General features: G+C 42.6%; 1 protein-coding gene across 2 annotated transcripts in view; it reads left to right on the forward strand.

The window, feature by feature from the left end:
- The window catches only part of WDPCP (WD repeat containing planar cell polarity effector), a 2,342,145-nt gene that overhangs the window by 1,216,995 nt on the left and 1,098,915 nt on the right, over positions 1 to 26,235 (forward strand). For both annotated transcript variants that reach the window (XM_086927625.1, XM_086927624.1), the window contains one exon: positions 21,228 to 21,416. In XM_086927625.1, coding sequence (XP_086783751.1) covers positions 21,228 to 21,416 — 189 coding nt within the window. The remainder of the gene's footprint in view (positions 1 to 21,227; positions 21,417 to 26,235) is intronic.

Genomic DNA, 26,235 nt, shown 5'->3' on the forward strand with positions numbered 1-26,235 from the left:
AGATGGAGATTCAAATGGGTCTCCAACATCTTAGCAGGGGCCGGCAGCAGAGAGATGGGTCTAAAGTTCTTCAGTACTCCGGGGTCTAAGGTGGTCTTTTTCAGCAGCGGCTTTACAATGGCTTTCTTCCAGAGTGACGGAAAAATGCCCTGTTCCAAGGCTCCATTCATTACTTCCAGCATCGGGGGAAGAATGATCTCTCTGCAGTTCTTAAGTACTTTCAGAGGAACTGGATCAAGTGGGGATGAAGATTTTGTTTTGTCCAACAGGCTATTAAGATCCTCTAGAGAGAGAGCAGGGAAATGTTCAAGGGACTGAGGGGAATCTTTATTCCAGGCTTCCAGTCGTTTAATTTGCGAGAAATCCTCAGAGCTAAGCAAGTTCCTCTGCGACTTTAGGGCTATGTAAATATCATCTATCTTTTTGTAGAAAAAGTCTGATATGTCATTACATAGCTCCTGGGAAGCAACTACTGGGTCAGGAACCTGGAGAGAGCACAGGGAGTCTACTATTTTGAAAAGCTCTTTGGAGGATGTTAAAGAACAGGTTAAGTTGGAAAAATAGTCCTGTTTTTCCTTGATGACTCTCTTTTTGTACTCTCGTAGTAGGCTCTTATAGCCTTCTCTATCTTTGAGATCCCAGGATTTACGCCAGCCACGTTCCTTCTGTCTGCATTTTTGTCTGAGAAGCCTCAGATCGGCGGAAAACCAGGGGGCAGATGGCTTCTGTCTAGCTGCCGATTTCAAGGAAGGGGGGGCTAGTTCGTCAGCGGCTCTGGTAATGGCATCAGTGAGTTCTTGGGCCGATTCGTCCACCTTCCGCTGAGTTGAAATACTGATGTTACGAATAAAAGAGGCAAGAGCCTCCTTAGTAAAGTTTTTGAAGCTCCTTTTAGATTGTTTTTTGCCAGTGCCCACAATAACATCAGGGCAGGGAATGTCTAGAGACAGCGGGACTGCTAGATGGTCAGACCAGGTAATTGGTACCGGTATACCGACCTCTAGTCTAGAATCGTTAGAAAAAATCCCGTCAAGGATATGCCCCGCCTTGTGGGTCGGGTGGAGAACTCGTTGGACAAAATCGCATGCCTCCAGGGAATTGAGCAGAGAGGAAGTATCTTTCGAAGCAGAATCCTCTAAATGGAAATTAATGTCACCCAAAATGGTGAGATGAGGTCTGCCAAAATAAGGTTCCAAAATTCTGAAAAGTTCTGGGCAGAAGTTGACTCTGGACCCGGGGGGCCTATAAAGTAAAATGCCAGAAAAGGAACTCACCGGGGTGTGCACAATACAAAAGTATAGCGCCTCAAAGGGATCCGTAGAGACCGATAAGGGTTTTATGGTACAAGAGAGAGTAGATTTAAAAAGGATGGCTATTCCACCACCTCTACAGCGTTCTCTATCTAACCTTAGGAAGGTGTATCCTTCAGGTATGGCCAAAAGCAGATCATGGCCAGAGGACTCAGAAGCCCAAGTTTCTGTGACAAAGACCCAGTCAGGATTCCTCGAACTGATAAAGTCGTGAAATTCAATCCCATGTTTGATCAAAGAGCGAGCATTGATCAAGAAACCCTGTTTGGATTGGGAGATATGACTGGCAGGCTGAAAAGGGATAGAATGAATACGGGCCTGAGTAGAGCAAGCAAAAGAACTGTTGCAAGAGGGACACAAACGGGCCCGACGCAGTACCTCGGGTCTAAGCCGATGATGGCAGCAGAGCGCAGAGGGTCTCAGGGACTGAAGGGTACCATACAAATCCTCCAGGGAGGGGGGCGCATGCATGCCAGGAGTCCCAGGGTCCAGCCCGTCCTGCAGCGCGTCCTCAGCGCGAACTCCGGCGTCAGTCTGGCGTCCCCGCTGCGCGTATCCGCTGCGCGTCAGCATGACTCGCTTAAGTATACGCCTAGCGTCCTCCTGGCGACTAGAGCGCAATACCAGCCAATCAGCGCTAATACTCGTCACCATCCAGATCCAAGATGGCGCTAAAAAACGGACCTGCGCCGGGAAGCGGACCCGCCAAACAGCGGTGGGTATCCCTGAGTTAAAATGCAAGTGAGGGCCAGGCGCTGTCAGCACAAGTTAAAAACAGGGGATAATTAACTCAAATTTTAAAAGAAATGAAAAACAAGGTTGTATTAAAACGAGCAGCAGCTCGATTCCTGAAGTGCATTAAGCACATGCACAAGTCAACTGGCAGCTACAAAGGGAGAGCGTGAGATTTACCTCACTTAAGTATACGCCTAGCGTCCTCCTGGCGACTAGAGCGCAATACCAGCCAATCATGAATGAAGTTGATGAAGCAAAAGGATGTGTGTGTGTCACAGCTGTGGCACGCTGAAGAAGAAAAAAAAGGTGAAACTGGTGAACTTTACGTGCGATACGTAGATTGCAATGAAGCAGAGTAACGTGGAACGCAGTGTACTAAGATGGCGGCCGCTGGCGTGAAATATGTGACTTCGAATGATACGCAGCATAGAACCAGTGAAACAGAGCGGGGTACAAGGAACAGAGGACCCGCTACAGTCGAAGGAATGAGGAAGACCCCAACTTGCATTGAGCACGAGCGAATGAAAACTGTCATAAATCGGGCAAGTGATGTATTTTGAAGTTTTTCAACATCCGATTTGAATTTTTCTTCCTTTTTCTTCCTTTTTTCTTCGCTCTGCTCTCAACACACACCATCCTAACAGTTTCTTTGAATGAACGGTAGCTCTAAAGCCAAACCATGCAAATCAATACTTAGGGTGATAAGAGTAATGCTTGTGAAAGTATAACTCACAAACACTTCCACAGACAAAAGAATGGCAGTTTGCAGGAGTACACTTTTCTAATTCAAATAGAAGTGCGCATGCAGTCGGTGAAGGAAACCACACTTTATCGCAGATCTGTAATTCCAATAGAAGCGCGCATGCAGTCGGTGAAGGAGACTACACTTTACCGCAGATCAGGAAAGATTAAAAGGACGAACCAGCTTCGAATTTTAACACAACACCAAGAGTGGGCACACACGCGGCAAAAGCTCCCAGACTTTAATTAAATTAAAAAGTACAGTACCTTGAAATGTTCTCATTACTTATGATTTAGGATAAGTAAATTTGAATGTTGAGGTTGTTGAGTCCTGCTTTTCTCCAGTTTCCGACTACGCCAGTGTAGGATTATCAATCATCTTGAAGAACAACGCTTGAGACAGGAATGAGGAAAAGATGAAGTAGGTTTATTCCAAAGGAGAAACAGGACCCATCCAAGCCACAGCCAGGCAAAGTAACAGCCACAGCCAAACGGAGTCAGAGTACAAGCTGGTCAAATAATGACATTCTAACACCTAGGTAACACAGCATAGAATATTGCCATGGTCATATTAACGTCACTATGTGCAGCGACAGGGTAATTTTAGTCTATTTTTAGACTAGTGGTGACTATAATTTACTACCATCTCAGTCCTAGTTGCATTTGCGTTTATTTGTAGGGCTTAACTATGTGCTTTGACAGGGTTTAGTGCCTTTTTCGGTTTTATCGGGCCTATAGGCCCGAAAGCTAGAGAGAAGCCATTTTGTATCTCTGGCTCGGCTGTCCGAGGCGCTTGCAGGGTAAAGGTAATGTTTAGAATTCATCCTGTTGTTCGCTAGAGAGGAACCGGTCAAGACTGGCCCTTATCGAAGGAATGTGTTTGTATCCCCGGCTCTAGACGCTATACGCAGGTGGCCACTGCGGAGGGCGAAGGGGACCGGGGACTGGTACAGGAATTCGGTGGGAGTCGCCCTAATACTGGAATTTTCCATAGAGAAAGTGAGCTCTATATTATCAAGGAGCGAGTAGAGTAGAGAGAGAGAGAGCAACGTGTGGAGAAGACCGAAGAAGTTGGTCTGAAGGCTGGTGCATAGAGATTGATACTATCAGCTAATCGAAATCCCGAAGTGAAGAAGGAGAGTGATTGAAAGTCCTGTAGTGACCTCATACAGGAGTGGCAGAGACTAAGACCAGAAGAGGGTTTGAGTATTTTGGAACCATGGCAGCGTAGACAAGGCGTAGCGGTGCAGACGTGTATTCGTGAGCCATAGAGGGAGAGCAGAGTCCCAAGTGCATAGAAGAGAACGAGAGAGAGAGGGATCAGCCCTGCTGCTGAGATGGAAAGACACACGTCTAAGGTGAGGCGTTCTGAGCTTAGTGTAGAATGCATTTAACTATTCATCTTTATTCCCCTTTTTAGGTTATAGGTATCGACTAATTTAATTCATTTGTCTTTTGCTCATTCTGTCATGTTTGATTGTAGAATAAAGATTTAATGACCAATATCTTTGAATGTTGTTTTCATGAATGAGATTAACCTTTCCTTTTAAGCAGGTGCTGACATACAGAAGGATGGGATATGCCCTTCTGCAAAAGTAACTGTTGATTGGGGAAGAGTGTGAACTTCATTTGGGAAATAACTCTTAAAGGTGAATCCCTATTAGTTATCCCCATTAGTGTAGATCGTCGGGTGATGTTAAAGAGATTGTCGGGTGACGTTAAAGATATCGTCGGGTGACGTTAAAGAGATCGTCTGGTGACGTTAAAGATAGTCTTACGGGACTATGAAGATAGAAACAGTCTTACGAGACTATAAAGATAGAAAGAATATAAAATGAGGTAAATATAGGATGAGATATGGAATCCATTAGGAGTTAGTGGTATGTTTGAGTATACAGGCATGTAAATAGCTTCTTTTCACTTTCTCAAGTGAGTATTCTAGATGTCTTGTAAATAGTGGCCTGAGAAGAGTGTCGTTACGTGACGACTGGGTTAGCCACGGTTGGTGAGCTGCTGTCCTGAGAATCCGGTTGTTACACTATGGTCCAGGTGTCATGGTTACAATGCTACCATGACACACAAGATACCACAGACAGGCTCGCCCATCACCCTGCAGGCACACCCATCAGCCTGAAGTAACACAGAAGCCCCTCACCCTGTACTTGTAGAAACACCCTGCATAATGCATAAAACCATTATACTTGAAACGGGTACGTTAAATCTTGTTAGCTCACCTGCTGCTTCTCTGAGTATGTGACATCGCTTTGTAGTGTAGTTCCTATTTTCCCAATAGGCCCTGCGCATTGGAATAACATAAACAGTAGTATCGACGTAGAAGTGTGGATCTTCCAGGCCTCCACTGACTATGCTAAACTTAATTGGGTTTGTTACCAACCAGCTCAGAGGTCACTGGAAACTTTCTTGACTGAATAGGAAGTGATCAGCTTCCCTGGTACAGACAAGAAGGGATTCAGTTTTCCAACAACCGTGCAACATGACAACTTTGCTCCTCAGATAAGAGTCAATCTCTAGGGTCGTGTGAAACAATAGACAGTTATTTTACTCAGTCAGTGGTTGTGCAGTTTTACTTTCACAATATGTAGAGAATGGAGAGACGGGCGTTTGTCAATAAAGGGTAACATTTATTGAACAGTCTTTCTTCTCGTACAAGAGAAATGAATTGCCACAATTGCAAGACTTGTTGTTATAAAAAGTACGTACAGTAAGATGAGTATTGCGAAATAATACTGTAAAAGCATTGATATGGTTTCTTAGCCATACAATGGTTTAAAATGAATAAAACATATATACATCCATATATACATTAGGCTAAAATACTCAACTGGTGCTTCTAACTACGCCTACCTCAGTGTACCTGACCTAAGCCTAATACTTGGGAGGGGAGTAAGTAAGTAGCTTTAAGTTAAGTTGGTTTTGCCAAGGTTTGCTTCAAGAATTCTCTCTAAGGGTTTAGTCAACACCATACCTCTGGAATAGAATGATGGAGGTCTTGTATCTCCTTCAGGGACTCGATATCCCAGTCACCCGCAAGGGTAGACTAGAAACGCCGGAGCTGTATTTCTCTGCAGGCGAAAAGACAGCGTCTCTCTCAGCGCGTCGAGGAGGAGGAGGAGGGGCAGCGTCCGCGGGCAGCTTGCATCTGCTGGGCTCTTGCAGGGGGACGGCTGTTCAGCTCCCAAGTTCACCACACCATCGTTCGCTAGTTAGCAGCGATAGCAGTAGCGATAGCAGCTATGGTATCATCAGCATAACAGCAACTTCAGCAGCAGCGAGACAGCGTTTGCTTAAGGCAACGTTGGTAATATTTATACCTGAAAGGTGCCTTGTTTGACGTAAGTTTTTGGACATAAGACGTCAATAAAGATGTCACTAGGAAGTGATCGTCTGTCAGTGCTCATTAGAGTTCTATTACTAATCAAAACACAGCAAGCGGGGATTTCCAGGTTGCTGAGTTTTTATCTTGTTGAAGAACTCGGAGTGTTAATCTAGGAATCTTAGATAGTAACTTCTGCTATGTCATTGCACTAATTGGTTGCAAAGGAAGTGGCAGAGAAAGCGATTCTGAAATGTGGCTCTGTTCGTGTGAGGCCAGAGAAGAGTTTCTGAATATTGCACTTGAACGGTTATGCCAATATAGGGAATAAATGGATTTATAGCCGTATAGGGGCATAAGGTCACAGTATCGATCAGGGTCCTAGATTAGAACACTACACCCACTCCACGAATTCATGTCCATCAAATTACTAAAACTAGAGCAATAAGATGCATGTGTAACATTGCCCGCCCCAAAATACATATATGCATTTGAAATAGGCGTATTTGTAATACGTGAACATTTTAGGTACTGTACGTTTTTGAAGCATAGAAATCATTCAAAAATTATAGCATATGAAATCAAGGGCGAGATAATTTCATCACATATAAATGCATTGCAGTAAAATGTGCTAGAGGCTGGTGAAGTCATTATGTCTCTAGATGTATATAGAAATAGAATTATAAGCTTCTGTTCTCTATGAATAGTTCTACTTAAAGCAAAGAATTTTTCGTGCCAAAAAACATGAATATTAAAAAGTGTTCAATTCAAAAGAATTATTGCTTGAACGGGGAAATTAGAGTTCCAACGCTTTTAGCAGTTTTTGTTGTTCAAAACTGAAGGCCGAATTCAGAGTTCATGGGAAAGCTGTGTGTCGGAATGCTTCTCCAAAGTTATTGTTTCTGTTTGGGTGAGAACATCATATCAGACAGGCTCTCAAAGAATTGGTCTACAAAATCAGGTGACAGTTCGACCAAATTCGATAATGCTGTAACTTGGCAGGTGTGAGAATGATTGCTGTCATCAAAAGCTGGATCAGCACTGCTCACAGAAGGTCGTACCTGGGTGATGTTGCTTTTGTCACTCGCTCCACTGTTACCACCTAGTCGTAGCACAGGAGTCTCAACGAATGCCGTCATCAGGATTGGTAGCCGCTGGGGACAACACAATGCGTGAGCCGTTATCGGACTTAACAAAGTATCGATATCCATTGGTACTGCTGATGGAAGTGAAAGACAGATGTTCAACACACACTCATCTCCGCATAGCATACATCGTAGTACAGGAAAGATGCAATTTTGCCATATCGGTCTGAATGAAAGGAACCAGGTCATGTTTAGATCTCTCAGCCTGGCCAATCCAAGGACTCTAGTTATTCTGTCCCGGTAGCGCACTGCTAGGATTGTTTCTTCCATTCCCATAGGAGTCATGTCTGAGCTGTGGCTTGCCATAACGAAGCAGGAGGGTCAAAAATAAAATCCCTGCTACAAGTCCCAAAAATAGGGGTATGCCGCCAAAAACAGAGTGGACAAAATTTGGAATGATTCCCAGAATTGCTTGAAATGGTGTTAGCAGTCCCGTAAAAATCGTCTTAAATATGCCTGGGATGCCTGTGGCACTAGACATGTTAAGGAGTTGGCTCAACATTTCTACGAATTGCACGGGGCAATTTGTTGATAAAAGGTCATGAACCTCCGTAGCTGTCCTTGCAACTAGGAGATCATACGTCTCTTTTGATGACGTTATGGACACTGTTGTCTGCAACAGCACAGACTTCATTTTGCTTAAAGTATCAATTCGTATAGAAGTGAAATGCAGACGAGGCCAGATGGGAGTCTCTATGTCTCCAGGCCCGCTCTGGAACAATGCTTGCATACAGCATTTGACCATGGAAGTTACGCTTACGAGATAGGCTTTTCCTGGCACAAGGCCACAACATCTTTGGTCTGTCCTAAGAATGTAACTCCCATTCGCGAGTTGCATAAAGAAGGGCTCTATCTGCGTTGCAGGTGTGACAAGCTGGTGGCATGAAAGGTTGTTAGAATTACCTTCACAGGCTCCGTGTAAATTAATACCCTGGCACAAAATTATACCGCTTAGTGAAAGTTTACTGTTTTCACCACTAAGAAATACATTTTTGTCGCTGTCACTATAGCATGAATGTGTGTATGGTAATTTCCATGCTGACTTAACATATCCTTTACCTAATTGTTCATACTGGCCAGTAGGTATGTATTCAAGGCACTTTTTAAATCGGAAAGTTGTTATCGGAATAGTGATAATTCCGTGTATTATCCATTCAATGACAGGACTTTCTGACATTGTCAATGGTAATCTCTCAAGTTTTTCGATGCTCAGGATTGTATAGTCTGCTCCTTTTTGTGCCAAGCAGATTTGTTTATCAGTAAGGTTAAAAATGGAAAACAATGACGTTGTGTTGATTAAACGCCAAGGCACATAGCCTGAACGAAGATTTTGCAGCGTCCAGCCTAATTGTACAATAGAACGTAATTGCGGCTGGCCATGCTGTAACATTAGCAAGTCTCTGTCTATTATATCAAAGGCAGAGGATACAATATTGTCCAACGAATATATTCTGGAGGACAGAGTCATTAACCCATTGTCCACTACAGAAAGTGATTTCTCCAAATTAATACGATCAATTTCTCGTATTTTTTCTGCTGTTTCAATTTGTGTGACTTTCCAAGCCTCGTTGTACGCAGCATAGATGCTGGCCGCTATGAAACGCTTTTGACGCTGTTTGCGTGGTCCAAGAATGAAATTGCGCAAATCAGCACCATCTTTAAGTAAAGATAAGTGTTGCTTAATTTCAGCCAGTGTGGATGATCCTAGCCTTTCGAGGCAGAGTTTCCCTACACTGTATGTTGTTACTATCCCTGGATGTTGTCTCTGGGGGTATCTAGGGTCTTATCTGGTCATTTTTAACCCCTGTGTTTTATTCAGGAATCTATCTTGACAGTTGTTTGTGTCAGTAGGCCAGATTAACCACTTTTTCCAATCAAGATGTGTTCTGTTAAAATGTAAAATTGTAGTTACGTCTATCTCAATATCTGTTGTTACATTTTCAGGTATTGGCTTTGGAATAGACGGTTTGTTTAGGTCTTTGATCTTAGCTAGGCCAAGACAGGATGTTTGAAGAATTGTGTCATTTAAAAACATAATTTGTTCTGGTATCATGCAGGTTCTCAATAGTGCTTCTAGGCCTTGTACCTGCCACTCTTTCGTACCCCAAATGGTTTTTATTTCAATGTTATTTTTCCAATAATCAAAACCAAATGTCGTCATCTTTTCATAAAATGCTTCAGAATATATTAATTTAGTGTTTGTCAGCATTGTTTTCATTCCTGTTTTATCTAACAGTTTGTAATAAAACGTTTCTGCATCACTGGTGTTAAACCCTGAGAAGTACTTGAATTTCTCAAAGAATGTTTTAGAACTGCTTTTAGGTGGTGTAGCACAATGTTCCCATTGATTATACTTAAAAACATTTCTAGGCTGTGCAGATTTATGCAAATAATGATTGCCATAATGTGTATAACAGAGCAACTGTTCATAACTAGACGAACCTTGTAAATAATCATGTTCTGTGAATCTAGCTGACATTACTAAATCAGACATCATGTCATTAATACTGTTAAAGTCCCAATCATCAGAGAATGTACTAGGTTTTACAAAGTCACTTAAGGAAACCTTCAGTTGATGAGGATACTTCAGGATCTCGACCGGACCATAGATCTAATAGTCAGTTTTCTCCCATACTACCCCACCGGGTATTGGAATGGCTGTGAAATTTACTGTTGACAGTTCTCTTTTCTTCACGTGGGATGATCTGTGTGGTTTGAGGACTAGGTTGATGTTCTGACTTGCTGTGTCTATTCAATTGTAATAAACTTTCCTAAAATTAAAACTAAAATTAGGCATAGTTAGTAGTATGAGTACCCCTGAAATAATCCAATGCTCAATCAACGGTGTATCCAGATATAATTCTTTGATTAGTTGAAGGAGTTCTGTTGTATTTTCTTTAGAATAGTTTTTTGTTTCTGGCATCACTTCGGGGTAGTTTTGATCTTCAGAGAAGTTGTCGAAGTCGATGAAATAACCAGAGGCAGTTCTGTCAATTGTTGGGATTGTTCTTTCAATCTGTCTCTCGGTAGCACTTTCTGATTCCACATTATTGTAGACTGGTGTTTCTTGATGAACTGTTTCAATCTGTGTCTCAAGAGGCACGAGTTCCATGGCATTATTGCATAGTCCTTCTCTGTGCACTGCAGGCTGATCGAATGTGATTAGTCTTTCAGTTTGAACCTCTTGGATTGTTGCAAGTTTGGGTATTCTGTTGTTTCTTGGGAGTCCACTGGGCCTATTTTGATTATAGGCCACATGCTTGTGGTTTTACCAGGTCGATAGATACAACTCTGTTCTCCTTTTTACCAGCAAGGGGCGGTAGTACTACTGATCTTGTTCCGGTGACTGCCAAGACAGGTACTGCTTTTCTGTAAGAAGGCCCAAATTCCTTCTTCACCGCTATTTTTTCTCTGACTAGATCCCCAATCTTTGGAATCCAGACAGGCCTTGCTGGGGCTGTTGCTTGTGGTGCCTCGTCAGTGGTATCTGGCTGTTGCTGTAACTTTATGTTGCTTAAGGATTTTCTTGTTTCATTCAAGTCCTGTAAAACAGCCAAACGATCTTTGATATCAAAGTATGTTTTCTTATCTTGTACCACTGATACTTGACTATCTAAGTCCTGAATTCTCATTCTAATTCCGAACAATAGTTCGTATGGGCTGAAACCTTTTAGAGGATTTCTTGGCAAGTTATTAAGACTGGTTTGGACACTTATTAAATGTTTGACCCACCCAGCGCCTGAACCTAATACCTTTGCTGTTATAGATCGCTTTATGTCCCGGTTTTTTCTTTCTACCACACTATTCCCTTCGGGGTGTGACGGACAAGAATACCGCAACCCAATTCTCATGCTGGCCTTGGCCTCCTTATAAGCTCGAGAGCTGAAAGCAGGACCCTGGTCAGAATGGAACGTGGCAATTACGTATGTGCCGATAAAGACTCGCAGATCTTTTATAACCGTTCTGGCGTCAGCCGAGCGCTGGGGCCACATCCATATGGACCTCGTACAGGAATCCACTGCTACCATGATATATTTATAGTTGCCGTCCCTTTGTAGGGGACCACAGTGGTCCAGGTAAACAGATGCAAATGGTTTATCCGAGATGAGAAGGGGTGTCTGCGCTGGTCGTTTTACTGTTGATACTTTTATCCTTTGGCATATTTCGCATTCTAATACATACTTTTTAGTTTGTATTCTCATGCGAGGCCACCAATGTCTCTGTTTTAATAGTGATATTGTTGCGGAAACGCCGGTGTGTGCAGAGGCAAGCCCTTCGTGTGCCACTTTGATTAGTCCTAACCTGTGTTCCATGTTTGGAATTACTCTATCCCCCACTCCAGGGATTCGAGCAAAAGGAACATTATTCGTATCTGTTGAATATAAGTACTTTTCTGGAAAGCCTTTTGGGAGTGTTTTCTTATCATCCTTTACTGACGTACTGACAGCTTGTAGAATATCGCTGTCTATTTGTGTTTGTGACCGAGTTATCGCAGCTACGGAAGCCGTTTGCACAGCTGCCTTCGCGGCTTCATCAGCCAATGAATTCCCTGCAACGTCAACGCCATCACGTTGATGACTCAGAGTGTGTATCACGTGAGTCTTTTGTAGTTCTTTCTGTAAAAGAACTACCTGTTCCCAAAGCATTTTATGCTTTATTGTGCCACCTTTTGCATCTTTGAAACCATTTTCCACCCAATTCTGCAAGTATTCATTATAAGATTGTACGCAATAATAAGAATCGCACACTATTAGTGTGGGGAATTCGCGATCGGTATTTTCTAGCGCCATCTTAAATGCTACCAATGCAGCTCGTTGAGCTGAGCAATATCCTAGAGATTGTGTTTTAGTGACCATTGGTCTAAATTTTCCTTTGTGCCAACGACCTTTGACAATTGAGCACGCAGGACTGTAAGCTTGTTTACACCCAACTGCGGGTTGTGCTGATCCGTCAGTATATATAATACTTCTGTATTCTTCGAGAGGCAGGATTTCAATTGGCAGAGGACATTCATATTCATATTGTAAAAATTCCTGTGTTTTTAAGTTAGGATCAAATTCGTAAACTACGTCTGTTGCAGCAAGAGAATTAACCCACTGAATCCATCTCGGATGCAAAGCTTTAGCATTGGGAATGCTTGCTTTAGTTACCGCTTCTAAAGCCGGTATAGGTGTTACGATTATTATTCGTTTACCTTGTGCTAGGGGCCTTTCTTTTGCTACAGCAGTCTGAACCGCAGTTAGAATTTTCTCAGTTGAACTGAATTTTATTTCAGCCTTTGTGTACAAATGTGATTTGTAAGCTACTGGTACCTTTTCTCCCTCATTAGAGGTCAGGTACGTGAATCCGCATCTTCCTGGGATGATTCGGATTACAAGATCGCGTGTGTTGTCACGTGTATCTAATTTTGTTTTTGCTAACATGTCTGTTTGCAGTGATCTCAAAATTTCTGTGTGTTTTTGAGTCCAATTGATTTGTTTAAAATCAGGTTAAATTAGTTCGTAGAGAGGTTTAACCCTCTCTGCGTAATTCAGAATGTAAGTTCTTCCGAAATTCAGAAAGCCTAGTATGGATTGCAAATTCTTCAGCGTTTTTGGAGCTTGGAGTACAGCGCACTTCTCTAAGAAGTTGTCCACTAGGCTTTTCCCTTCACTTGATAATTCGTATCCTAAGAATAATACTGTCAGATGGGCAATTCGAGACTTTTTAAAGTTGAATTTGTAACCCTCTGCTGCGAACCCCAGTATAATGGTGTTCACTCTTTTCAAGTGAGTATCCAAGTCGTCGTCTGTGAGATAGATATCATCTACGTAAGATAATGCCTCATCATCATATATTTGTAGTAACTCTGTTACTCTAGCTGAGAATAGTCCTGGGCTGTTCTTGAACCCCTGTGGGAGCCTACAGAAATTTTTCTGAGACCCCATTACGGAGAAAGCGGTCAAATACCTGCTTTCTGGTGCAATGTTTTGACAAAAGAAACCATTAGATATGTCTAATGTCGTTTTATACTTTTTCCTAACTATGTTATTCATTAGGGCTGCACTATGCGAGTTTTGTACTGCAAATGTTTTGCAACATGCATTAAGGTGTCTGTAGTCCAAAACTAGACGATATGAATTGTCTGGCTTGGAGACAGGAAACAAAGGATTGTTCATTTGAGAGGGGCATGTTTCAATCACCCCCTGGTATTCAAGTTGATCTAAGATCTCCCTAACTTGTTTTTTTAGCTTCTTGCTTAATGGGATACTGCCGTTTTGGCAGTTGGTTCACTTTTTAACTGGATTTTGTGAGGAGGTGAGTCCTCATCCCATCCTACATGATTTTTATATAATGCCGGTGCCTGGGCCACTGCCCATTTCCTTTCATAAGTATATTTTTTGTGAATCGGAATGTGACTCGAGAAGGCAGGCATAATCATTTCTTCGCCACGAGGGCACTCCCTGACAAACTCTGGGGGCCAATCTTTTTCAGCGAACAGAATGTCATAGCCTTTTGAGAGTTTATCCCAAAATAGACCCTTTATTTTCCTAGTCTTATCACCCTCTATACGCAATGTTATTTCGTATATCTTATGGGGCTCGCTAAGTCTGGTGTCGGCAGTTTCAACCTGAATGTATTCATTCGTGTCCACTGTCTCCAGATGACTCATCAAGATCTTGCGGGCTATAGTGATTTCTGCTGCACTGTCCAACATTGTCTGTGCCCACTCCCCGTTTTTCAACTGTGTCCTCAGTATTCTCGGCATGGTTGATTACTCTAATACTGGCTACCTTCTTTTTCGGAAATTGAGATTTTTTGGTGTGCTCTCCTGGGTCTGACCGTCCTCTTCTTTCCGAATTCTGCGAAAAAGATCGAGAGGGACGTGTAACAATACTTTGATATCTATCACTTTTTTTCAAATTATCCCTATTTCTAAGGTTATATCTTTTCTCAGAGGGCTCCCTCTGGGGAGACTGGTGTTCTCGAGTCCGAGTTCTTTCCCTCCGTCGAGGAGACTTTCCTCTGGACTGGAAAACTTTTTCCTTGGGAGTGGATTGTTTATTTCCATCCCAGCTCTTTTTAGGAATGTTTGAATTATTTTTAATAAATAATTTTTCAGAATTTTCGAGCAGTTGGGGTTTTACTGATTTCCCACCCAAGCTGTATCTACCTAATTCTTCATAGCATTTCTCTATGATTCTGGCAAGCTCAACTGGTTGATCTGTTATATCTGTTTCCCTCAACTTCTGGCGGATCGCCACAGATGCTGCTTCTCCTTTTATGTTGGCTAATAATATAGCCGAGACCTGCTTAAAGCCTTTCAGTAATTTCATACCAAGAGTTAAAGCAGGTTCTGGACCGTATTCATTTTGAATCTGTCGTAGTACATCTGGTATTACCGCCATAGACGGAACACCATGTGTTTTTGTGTAAATGGAAGCAAAGACTGTACCCCAAGTGTCACAGTCCTCCACGTGTGGTGCGATTCCCATAGGAAGGCAGATTGTCCAGATTCTGTGTTTCTCGATAGGGGTAGTATCCGGAAATACTGCCTCTATTTGAGTGATTTTCTGTGCTAACCAGAAAGGAATTTGTTCCAGTTTTATGGGTGTTTTACCAAGACATGACTGTATGTTCTGTGGTGTAATTTTATTAGTGTTCCCCTGATGAGGGGTCAGCTGTGGTACATTAACAGCTGGTTGGACTGTTGCAGTCCGCATTACATATTGCACTAATTGCCTATGTATTTTTATAAGTGTTTTTAGCTGTACTAACAGCTCTTCTTTAGACATTTTTGCAATGTCCGGATGTGGTGTGTAGCTGGCTAGAACCGGCCATGTTGCTCCTGGTCTACCTAGTGGACCGAGCCTGGTAATATGATCATTATGTTTTAGGGCGCCATTAAACCAGAGCAGGTGCTCTTGGAATTTTAGTGGGATTTCAGTCTCCTCAAAAGGAGCGTACTCATCCGGAGGTTTCTCTTTTTTGTAATAGTGAAACTCTTTTGTTCTAGCGTTTGCCGCTGGAAAGTTTATCCATGAATAGAATACCTCTGTCTGCCGATATTCGTGTGCCTCTATCACGAAAATTACTGTACCACCTTGTGGTGTCAGTCCGTTTTCTATAAGTTTTAAAGTTATAGACTTTCTTAAATGTACCGGGATGATTATTGCATCCGGTTCAATAGACCCTGCTGAGTCGCATCTGCTGCGGCATCAGTGGTTCCGTTTTCTCCTGGCATTTTATAAATGCAGGTTTTGCAGGTTTTGCAGAGTAGGTCTCCAAGGAGACAAAGATTAAGTGCACAATATTTTGGAACACTGTATCCTTCAACGTTGAATAAACCAGAGCTTTACATAGGAATCTCTTCCTACTGAGTTCGGGCGGATTTTAACCTTTCACCCACTCCAGACGTCTATTGGAGTATTTACGGGAGAAAGGGGTCTGTGTGAAAAATGCACGACTGAGTTACTCTAACGTCTTGCGTTAGTTTATCGCCTTACCAAACGTTTGGGTGCCATGTAGTGTAGTTCCTATTTTCCCAATAGGCCCTGCGCATTGGAATAACATAAACAATAGTATCGACGTAGAAGTGCGGATCTTCCAGGCCTCCACTGACTATGCTAAACTTAATTGGGTTTGTTACCAACTAGCTCAGAGGTCACTGGAAACTTTCTTGACTGAATAGGAAGTGATCTGCTTCCCTGGTACAGACAAGAAGGGATTCAGTTTTCCAACAACCGTGCAACATGACAGCTTTGCTCCTCATATAAGAGTCAATCTCTAGGGTCGTGTGAAACAATAGACAGTTATTTTACTCAGTCGGTGGTTGTGCAGTTTTACTTTCACAATATGTGGAGAATGGAGAGACGGGCGTTTGTCAATAAAGGGTAACATTTATTGAACAGTCTTTCTTCTCGTACAAGAGAAATTAATTGCCACAATTGCAAGACTTGTTATTATAAAAAGTACGTACAGTAAGATGAGTATTGCGAAATAATACTGTAAAAGCATTGATATGGTTTCTTAGCCATACAATGGTTTAAAATGAATAAAACATATATACATTCATATATACATTAGGCTAAAATACTCAACTGGTGCTTCTAACTACGCCTACCCCAGTGTACCTGACCTAAGCCTAATACTTGGGAGGGGAGTAAGTAAGTAGCTTTAAGTTAAGTTGGTTTTGCCAAGGTTTGCTTCAAGAATTCTCTCTAAGGGTTTAGTCAACACCATACCTCTGGAATAGAATGATGGAGGTCTGGTATCTCCTTCAGGGACTCGAGGAGGAGGAGGAGGGGCAGCGTCCGCGGGCAGCTTGCATCTGCTGGGCTCTTGCAGGGGGACGGCTGTTCAGCTCCCAAGTTCACCACACCATCGTTCGCTAGTTAGCAGTGATAGCAGTTGCGATAGCAGCTATGGTATCATCAGCATAACAGCAACTTCAGCAGCAGCGAGACAGCGTTTGCTTAAGGCAACGTTGGTAATATTTATACCTGAAAGGTGCCTTGTTTGACGTAAGTTTTTGGACATAAGACGTCAATAAAGATTGCACTAGGAAGTGATCGTCTATCAGTGCTCATTAGAGTTCTATTACTAATCAAAACACAGCAAGCAGGGATTTCCAGGTTGCTGAGTTTTTATCTTGTTGAAGAACTCGGAGTGTTAATCTAGGAATCTTAGATAGTAACTTCTGCTATGTCATTGCACTAATTGGTTGCAAAGGAAGTGGCAGAGAAAGCGATTCTGAAATGTGGCTCTGTTCGTGTGAGGCCAGAGACGAGTTTCTGAATATTGCACTTGAACGGTTATGCCAATATAGGGAATAAATGGATTTATAGCCGTATAGGGGCATAAGGTCACAGTATGGATCACGGTCCTAGATTAGAACACTACAGCTTAATTATTCTCTAAAAAAGAAACAAGTATAGTAATGGATAACTGTGCATTTTCAAACCAAAGCACACCTCTTCCTAAAACCTATCACAGACATGCCAACACATCCGATTCAGACAAGAGACCACCGATTTTAAAGCCCCAAATGACTTTCTCCCGCCTGAAATATCCCCTATTTCAAAGCAAGTCAATGCAGAAAATGAATCCCCCTAAAATATTTTTTAAACTCCTGCTTCCCTACTTCCAAATTTTGGCAAGTATGTCATGAAATACGCTTGGGTCTGAATTGCCCTTTATAATGCAGGAATTGTAACAGTAAACAGTCAACAGTAACCATAACAAGATCCCGTTAATGGAAAAAAAGCATCTCGAGGGCGATTTCTTTTGAAACGAATAGTTCATAATCCTAAAAGAAAGAAATGTGCGAGCCGCACATTTCTTTCTTTTAGGATTGCCTTTGAACTTTTCTTTAGCATCTACTTCCAAGCAAAACAGAACACCCCCATTAACAACTTTCTAGAAAGATTAAACTTCTAGTTTAAATGTTCCAGATAAATACTTTCTTTAAAGTTCAATAGACTAAAAAAGTGAAAAGGGAAAGACGCGGGGGGACGGGGGGCGGGGGGGAGGAAGAGTTCAACATGCTTACCTATCTGTAAAGAGTACAGCTAGCAATGGAATGGCAGGCTCAGAAGAGTTGTTTAGAAAGACGGTACCACTTCCACTAGGCCTGGGTGCGGCTGCCTAAATTTTCCAGAACTGCTGCCGTGACGCTTTTACTAAATACGCCCTCTTGCGACAGGACACAATAGTTTCGTTTTCAGAGAGTTTGGCAGTTGCTAAGGCTGGGCTTGCAGTCTCCTTTTCTTCTCGTTCGGTTGAGCAGAAAAGAAGCGGAGTAATAACATCGCATTTGTGTTTCCATGCCTGTCCTCTGGGCATTCAAGGTTTGCATGGGTTTTAAATCATTTAAATAATAAAACAAGAGGTGTGGAGCAAGGGGGCCCTACAAGGGGGCGAGGGAGGGAAAGCGAAAGCGTGCCATGCGAGCTTCGTTCCAAAATGGCACGACCTGTCCTCTGTACGCGGGCACATCTGCTGTCCCTTATGCTAACTCCACAAGCCATACGCGTGCACATCGCCAGTCCTCCATACGCGTGCACATGGCATATCCCCCTTCGGCAAAGAAATCGACAACAATAGATCTCGCCAAGGCGGGGGTCATCAATGAGTTTCCGCGTCCCAGGTCCCAAACTTTTAAATAGCATTTACAATAATGCTAATAAACTGCCTGCCAAGTGGGGCCACCCGGGAACTCGTTCTCTTTGAATTTCGAGCTCCATCAAGTCAGCTCTAGCCCTCACCTTTCTAATGCTGCAGCCCATGGAAACCGCTCTCCAGGCCCAGAACGGATGCACTATACAAAAGGACTTTTGAAAAGTGTGCAGTGGGGGGGCAATAACATAAACAGGCAAGGATAGCAGCAAGTAGACGGTCTCGTGGATGAGGCTTTAGTTCTGGTTGGTGGGGGGGAGGAACAGACACAAGGACGACCGAGGTAGATGAAACAGCGACAGGGTGGTTGGAGGGGTTGAGATAATGCGGGCGCTCAGGTTAAAGTGAAAGCAGGCACCCATTTGCTGCCTGTAGTAAGAGAAACTCATTAATGAAAGTAGCTCTCACAGACTAAAGAAGGCATACCGTGTAACAGATGTAAAGGGTCCGGTCGCCATGGGAGTTTACAAGTGAAGATAAGGCAGTACTAAGGAGGGACTAACAAGCCTCTTTAGGAATCAGAAGTCAGCATTTAGGAAGGACAATGACACAAGCCAATGACTAATATGGGCGGAGAGTGGGTGGGGCTTCTATTTCATACTACACCACAATACGTCTCACAGAGCAGCGCATGCACGCTGGCTCTAGACTCGACCTAAAAATGCTATAACAAACAAGCACAAGCATTAGTGCAGGCTGGGAGAAGTTGCCAGCATTGCAAGGACAAAAACACTAGAAGACTTTTTTAATGTTAATACTTGCTTTTAATAGGGTTGTTCATTTGTACATATTGTCTTCATGGTTATATATAAGGTAACAAAAACGCTTATAACACTTTTTTATTACAACTTTTCAACATGCTGCACAGCAGCCACAGTGTTCTGGAACATAACTTAAAGACACTGGCAAAGCCAATAGGTCTGGCTAAACACTTCTAAGGTACCCAAGGCAATACCTATTGGCTATGCAAATGCATGTTTTGCTATCTAATTAGCTAATCATGGTCACTTTTATTTTGGTACCTCTGCCTATTTTCTGCCACGGTCAAACCCTGATGGGATCAGAAAGCTGGGCACATTCATAACACAAGGCCCTCCTATCATCTATGTTAAACAATGAGAGGACAATCTATGTTTTAAACTGATGAATATAACCACAGATGAGTTTTACGCTTCCTTTATGCTGAGGCTAATTTACATTTAACATGTTTGTGTGTACTGAGCTTACTTTTTGTATCTGTAATATCATGTATATATATATATGTATTTTAATGTGTGATTTATTGATGTACTGCTGCCCTCGGAAATAGTAAACAGTAAAAAATTATCCATAAAATTCATAGTGGGCCTCTCAACTTGTGAGTGAGTGTCAAAAAAACATTGTTTTTTTCTTCACAGTTTTAAAACGTATTGACAAACAGCCTGGCAGTTATGATGGGCATTGTGAAGTAGCCCAATTGGGTAAAGAGGAGGGGCACTTACATGCCACTGGGGCTTGTTCTGTGTAAAAAAGGTTGCTTTATTGAAACAGGTGTGATGAAATAAAAATCCCTTGGCCCAAAGCCTTACAATACTGAAACCTCACTATACATCCAATCACCTACCTTCCCTACCCCCAACCCCTCTCTCCCCAATATACATAATATCCACATTTTGACATCATGAAAAATGTACCTGTCTGTTCATTTCCTTTCAAACTCCTCTCCCTTACCTAAAGTGACTAATTAACCTATGCTCAACTCGCTATTCCTATGACACAACCACTTTAACTCCAGGACTTCCGGTGTGGGTTTGATGAGACCCTCCGTTTCTGCCTGCTTATCCTATCTTAATCAAAATAACCTAAAGTAAAGGCCTGCAACCGTGTGGGCCTTCTGCCTAACTCCACACCTGATTCAAGTGACAACCAATACAATAAAACAACCCCTACGCACCTGTTACAACAAGCTTGCCTATATATTGACCATTAGCCACCACTCATCTTCCTCTGAACTCCCAAAAATCAGGAGGGTGGGTGATAAAAAAAATCACTTACTAACTGGGTGAGGGCTGCCTCCGTGTCCTCCTACCAACATAATGGTGGAGGGAAGCCCCAAAATGTCGAACTATATACCCTTGGACTACATTCTGCACTGCATGTAGCCCAAGCAAGCCCAGTCTGCTATGTAAATGTATTTGAGCTTATATAGCGCACAGCTACCCGCAGTGGGTTTCCCGGCGCTTGCTTAAGGAACCCGTCCTGGTATTCCCCTGTGAGATAGCCCCGGCAGGGTATCCACAAGGTGAAAGCCAGGCATCCCGCCGTGAGGGGCCGTTGTGGAGATTAAGCAAGCTATTGCCCAGAGTCGCAGAGTGTGAACCCGTGAGTCGAGAAGGCACCGGAGCGAGAATTATCGAGTCCGTGGAATTTTTAGCCCAAGACCCGCCGAGGCGGGGAATTGAACCCTGGTCCAGGGCCGATCTCAGCTTCCGGGTCTGCCGCCTCTAACGCCTGAGCCACACATCTTCACAAGCTAGACTGCCTACATTTTCCCAATACCCCCGGGGGACAGACCTCCCTCCGCTGTCCCCCAAAACCCTATTCTTTAGGTTATCACGTGGAACCCTGGACGTTTATTTCTTCATGTAACCACATTGTGTGTGCATGTGAGAAAACATGTTTTCTCCTTCAGGGCTCCTCAGAGCGCTGGACTGCACATTTAACATAAAAAGCAGTCTGATATCCTCCTACCACCATGTTTTTCCTTCTGCAACCCACTATCTCTATTAGTTTTGTTGACCATTTTTCATTTTTGTTTCCTGTCAGGTGCCATCACGAAAGGACAACTGAGCCCTGTTGAGCTTGTACATCAGTATATACGGCATGGCGAGATTTGCGAGGCTATTGGTGTTTTGAGCAGCTTGAACTGGAATGTTTTGGGGCAGCAGTGCTTCATATGTCTGAGTGCCATTGTAAATCACTTATTGAAGCAAAAACTAACGCCAGAGCGAGAAGGTAGGAATGTCTTATTAACTATATTTGTATGCATAATATTTTAGAGTATTATGACTATGTATCTGTCCTATTCAGAGTGATTCCGTTTCTAACTGGGTGCATGAATCTGACCTCTTGGAGGAATGGCTGAATCATAGTATCGGTGAAAAATTTGAAAATCTGGAATACAAAACGCATGCATGCATCTCCCATCTTACCTTAGGGACAGCAGTTGTCGTTCAACTTTTACGCAAGCTCTTTTTGAACAAAGCTTTTTAACATCTCGTAAAATTCCAGCATCATTATAAAACAAGCTGGAGATGCGGTGCTTTCTTAATTCGTAAGTTAAAGAACTTAATACAAGATGGACATAGCCCACGGTGCAATGCTACTTATTACGGAGAGCTCTCTAACACCCCATAAAAAACGCAATAATCTGCATGCATTGCCTTTAGTATAGAGGGTAGTCTTTTATCCCAGGTGGTTTAGCCTCAGCCATCTTGTACACAACGCTCATGAGCTGCAGACCTCGACATATCGACTGACTATCTACATATTAGCTCTCACAGACTGTGTGCTCATTGGCTTAATCACAAATACTGTATAGAGCCATTGAATAGGCATAACGAGAATGCCTCAGACCTAAAAAATAAACAAGAGTGAATCGAAAAACTACCCAAGACAGTATGAGTGCTAGTGCGCTAAATGGCACCACACTGTGTACTATGATGGCACTCGGGCATAGATATCTGTGGTGGAACAGGAGCAGTGGCGCCAAGGCCCAGGGTTGTGAGGGGTTTTCCTGTCCCCATTTATGGCTACCTTTCACTGCTCGACCTGGGGACGTAGAGTCTCTTTCTTGTGTTTAAAGATGAAGCATAAAGCACAGCCACACACATCCTACTCAGCAGTAGCTGGCGTCACGGAAATGTGGGGCAGCTCGGGTGAGGCCCTGCGAGATGGGGGAGCAGCGCAAGGGGGCTGGGATAATAATTGTTTTTAACTTACATGCCGGTCTTCTGCTAGCTGGTCTCTCCTCCTCTGTGCACAGGCTGAAGTTCCCAGCTTCTCCTCTGGCCAATCCCAACGCTACTCTCAGTATGAGAACAGCATAGGGATTGGGCGCAGTACACTGGTTTTTAGGTCGAAGCCTGCATTGCAGGGCATGGCCCTGCTGCGGGCAAAGACCTATTGTGAACAGGGGGATTTCAGTACTGTGTGAAACCACGCCCCCTTTTTCCATTGGCAGGCCTCTCGAAATGGAGGCCTGCCATTGGAAAAAGATCCTGTTGAGCAGATTTGTCTGCTCTGGATCCCACCTCTCGAGGACTCCATGACCTGCCTTACGGTAGCACGACAATATTTTCAGAAATATTGCCTTGGCAATCATGAGGCAGGTCAGGGAGTCCTGGAGGGGCGGGAATCAGTATTGTGCTGCAAGTAACAATTATCACAGCATGAGATCCCTCTTATCACAGCATGTCAACAGGCGCCCCAGGCTGTTGGAGCACTCAACTATAATTAATGTGCAGTTGAGTGCTCCAGCAGTGTGGGGCGCCTCTCTGCATGCTGTGATAATTCTCACTTTGGGGCCTCATGCTGTGATAATTAGGGCGGCATGCTCTATTTGCAGCACTGAACATTTTCAAAGAAGGCGAAGCAGCCACATTCATTGGAGACACTCACCCTCACGCCCTCACCCCCTCGCCCTCACCCCCTCACACCCCCTGACCCCTCACACACCTCCTCACCCTCACACCCCCTCACCCTCACACACCCTCACCCTCTCACCCTCACACACCCTCTCACCCTCACACACCCTCTCACCCTCACACACCCTCTCACCCTCACACACCCTCTCACACTCACACCCCCTCAACTTCTCACACCCCCTCACCCTCACACCCCCTCACCCTCACACCCCCTCACACTCCCTCACCCTCACACTGCCTCGCCCTCACACTGCCTCACCCTGCCTCACCCTCACACCCCCTCACCCTCACACACTCTCACCCTCACACCCCTCACATACCCTCACACCCCCTCACTCACCCTCACACCCCTTCACCCTCTCACCCCCTCACACACCCTCACCCCCTCACCCTCACACCCTCTCACCCTCACACACCTTCACTCTAACACCCCCTCACCCCCTCACCCTCACACACCCTCACCCTCTCACCCTCACACACCATCACCCTCAAAAACCCTCACCCTCACACACCCTCACCCCCCCTTACCCCCCTCACCCTCACTCACCCTCACACACCCGCATAGCATAACAAAACATAGCATAGCATAACGAAACACAGCATAGCATAGCATAACAAACAAAAGCATAGGATAGCAAAAGCACAGCATAACAAAACAAAGCATAGGATAGCAAAACAAAACATAGCAAAACAAAACATAGCATAGCAAAACACAACAAAGCATAGCATAACAAAACATAGCATAGCATAACAAAACATAGCATAACAAAACAAAGCATAACATAACAAAGCATAGCAAAACAAAACATATCATAGTAAAACAAAACATAGCATAGCATAACATAACACAACAAAACATAGCTGAACAAAACATAGCATAACATAACATAAAAGAAAGCATAGCATACCAAAACATAGCAAAACACAGCAAAACATAGCATAGCATAACAAAACAAACCGTAGCATAACATATCAAAGAATAGCAAAACAAAACATAGCATAGTAAAACAAAACATAGCCTAGCATAACATAACACAACAAAACGGCATAACATAACAAAACATAACATAACATAACATAAAACAAAGCATAGCATAACAAAACATAGCATACCAAAACATAGCAAAACACAACAAAATATAGCATAGCATAACTAAACACAACAAAACATAGCATACATAACAAAACACAGCATTGCAAAGCATAGCAAAACATAGCATAGCGTACGAAAACACAACAAAACATAGCATAGCATAACCAAACACAACATAGCATAGCATAACAAAACAAAGCTTAGCATAACAAAATATAGTATAACCAAGCATAGCATATCAAAACAAAGCATAGCATAATAAAACACAACAAAACATAGCATAGCATAACAAATCATAGCAAAACATAACAAAACATAGCATAGCATAACAAAGCATAGGATAGCAAAACTAAACATAGCATAGCATAACATAACAAAGCAAAGGATAGCAAAACAAAACAGCATAGCATAACAAAACATAGCATAACATAACAAAACATAGCATAACAAAACACAACAACACATAGCAGAACGAAACATAGCATAACATAACAAAGCATAGCATAACAAAACAAAGCATAGCATAACAAAACAAAGCATAGCATAACAAAACAACAAAACACAACAAAGCATAGCATAACAACACACAACAAAACATAGCATACATAACAAAACATAGCATTGCAAAGCATAGCAAAACCTAGCATAGCATAACAAAACACAACAAAACATAGCATAGCATAACAAAATACAACATAGCATAGCATAACAAAACACAACATAGCATAGCCTAACAAAACAACGCTTGGCATAGCATAACAAAACATAGCATAACAAAGCATAGCATAACAAAGCTTAGCATAACAAAGCATAGCATAACAAAACAGCATAGCAAAACAAAGCATAGCATAATAAAACAAAACATAGTATAGCATAACACAAAATAGCATAACAAAGCATAGCATATCAAAACACAACAAAGCATAGCATAGCATAACAAAACACAACATAGCATAGCTCAACAAAACAAAGCATAGGATAGCAAAACTAAACGGAGCATAGCATAACAAAACAAAGCATAGGATAGCAAAACAAACATAGCATAGCATAACAAAACATAGCAAAACACAGCAAAACATAGCATAGCATAACAAAACAAACCATAGCATAACATATCAAAGAATAGCAAAACAAAACATAGCATAGTAAAACAAAACATAGCATAGCACAACATAACACAACAAAACAGCAGAACAAAACAGCATAACATAACAAAACATAGCATAACATAACATAAAACAAAGCATAGCATAACAAAACATAGCATAACAAAACATAGCAAAACACAACAAAATATAGCATAGCATAACTAAACACAACAAAACATAGCATACATAACAAAACACAGCATTGCAAAGCATAGCAAAACATAGCATAGCGTAAGAAAACACAACAAAACATAGCATAGCATAACCAAACACAACATAGCATAGCATAACAAAACAAAGCTTAGCATAACAAAACAAAGCTTAGCATAACAAAATATAGTATAACCAAGCATAGCATATCAAAACAATGCATAGCATAATAAAACACAACAAAACATAGCATAGCATAACAAATCATAGCAAAACACAACAAAACATAGCATAGCATAACCAAACACAACATAGCATAGCATAGCATAACAAAGCATAGGATAGCAAAACTAAACATAGCATAGCATAACATAACACAGCATAGGATAGCAAAACAAAACATAGCATAGCATAACAAAACATAGCATAACATAACAAAACATAGCATAACAAAACACAACAACACATAGCAGAACAAAACATAACATAACAAAGCATAGCATAACAAAACAAAGCATAGCTTAACACCTTAGCTGCTTCGCAAATATCCCTCCCCAGTGCTGCGCTGTCCATTGGAACTAGTGCTGAATGGACGTCCAATGGTCGTGCGCAGCACTGGGGAGGTAGCGCTCGTGACGACCGTTGGCCGTCAGCAGCGCTTAAGAGGTTAACAAAACAAAGCATAGCATAACAAAACAACAAAACACAACAAAACATAGCATAGCATAACAACACAC

The sequence above is a fragment of the Lissotriton vulgaris genome, chromosome 6 (genome assembly GCF_964263255.1).
Source record: "Lissotriton vulgaris chromosome 6, aLisVul1.2, whole genome shotgun sequence".
Lineage (NCBI taxonomy): Eukaryota > Metazoa > Chordata > Amphibia > Caudata > Salamandridae > Lissotriton > Lissotriton vulgaris.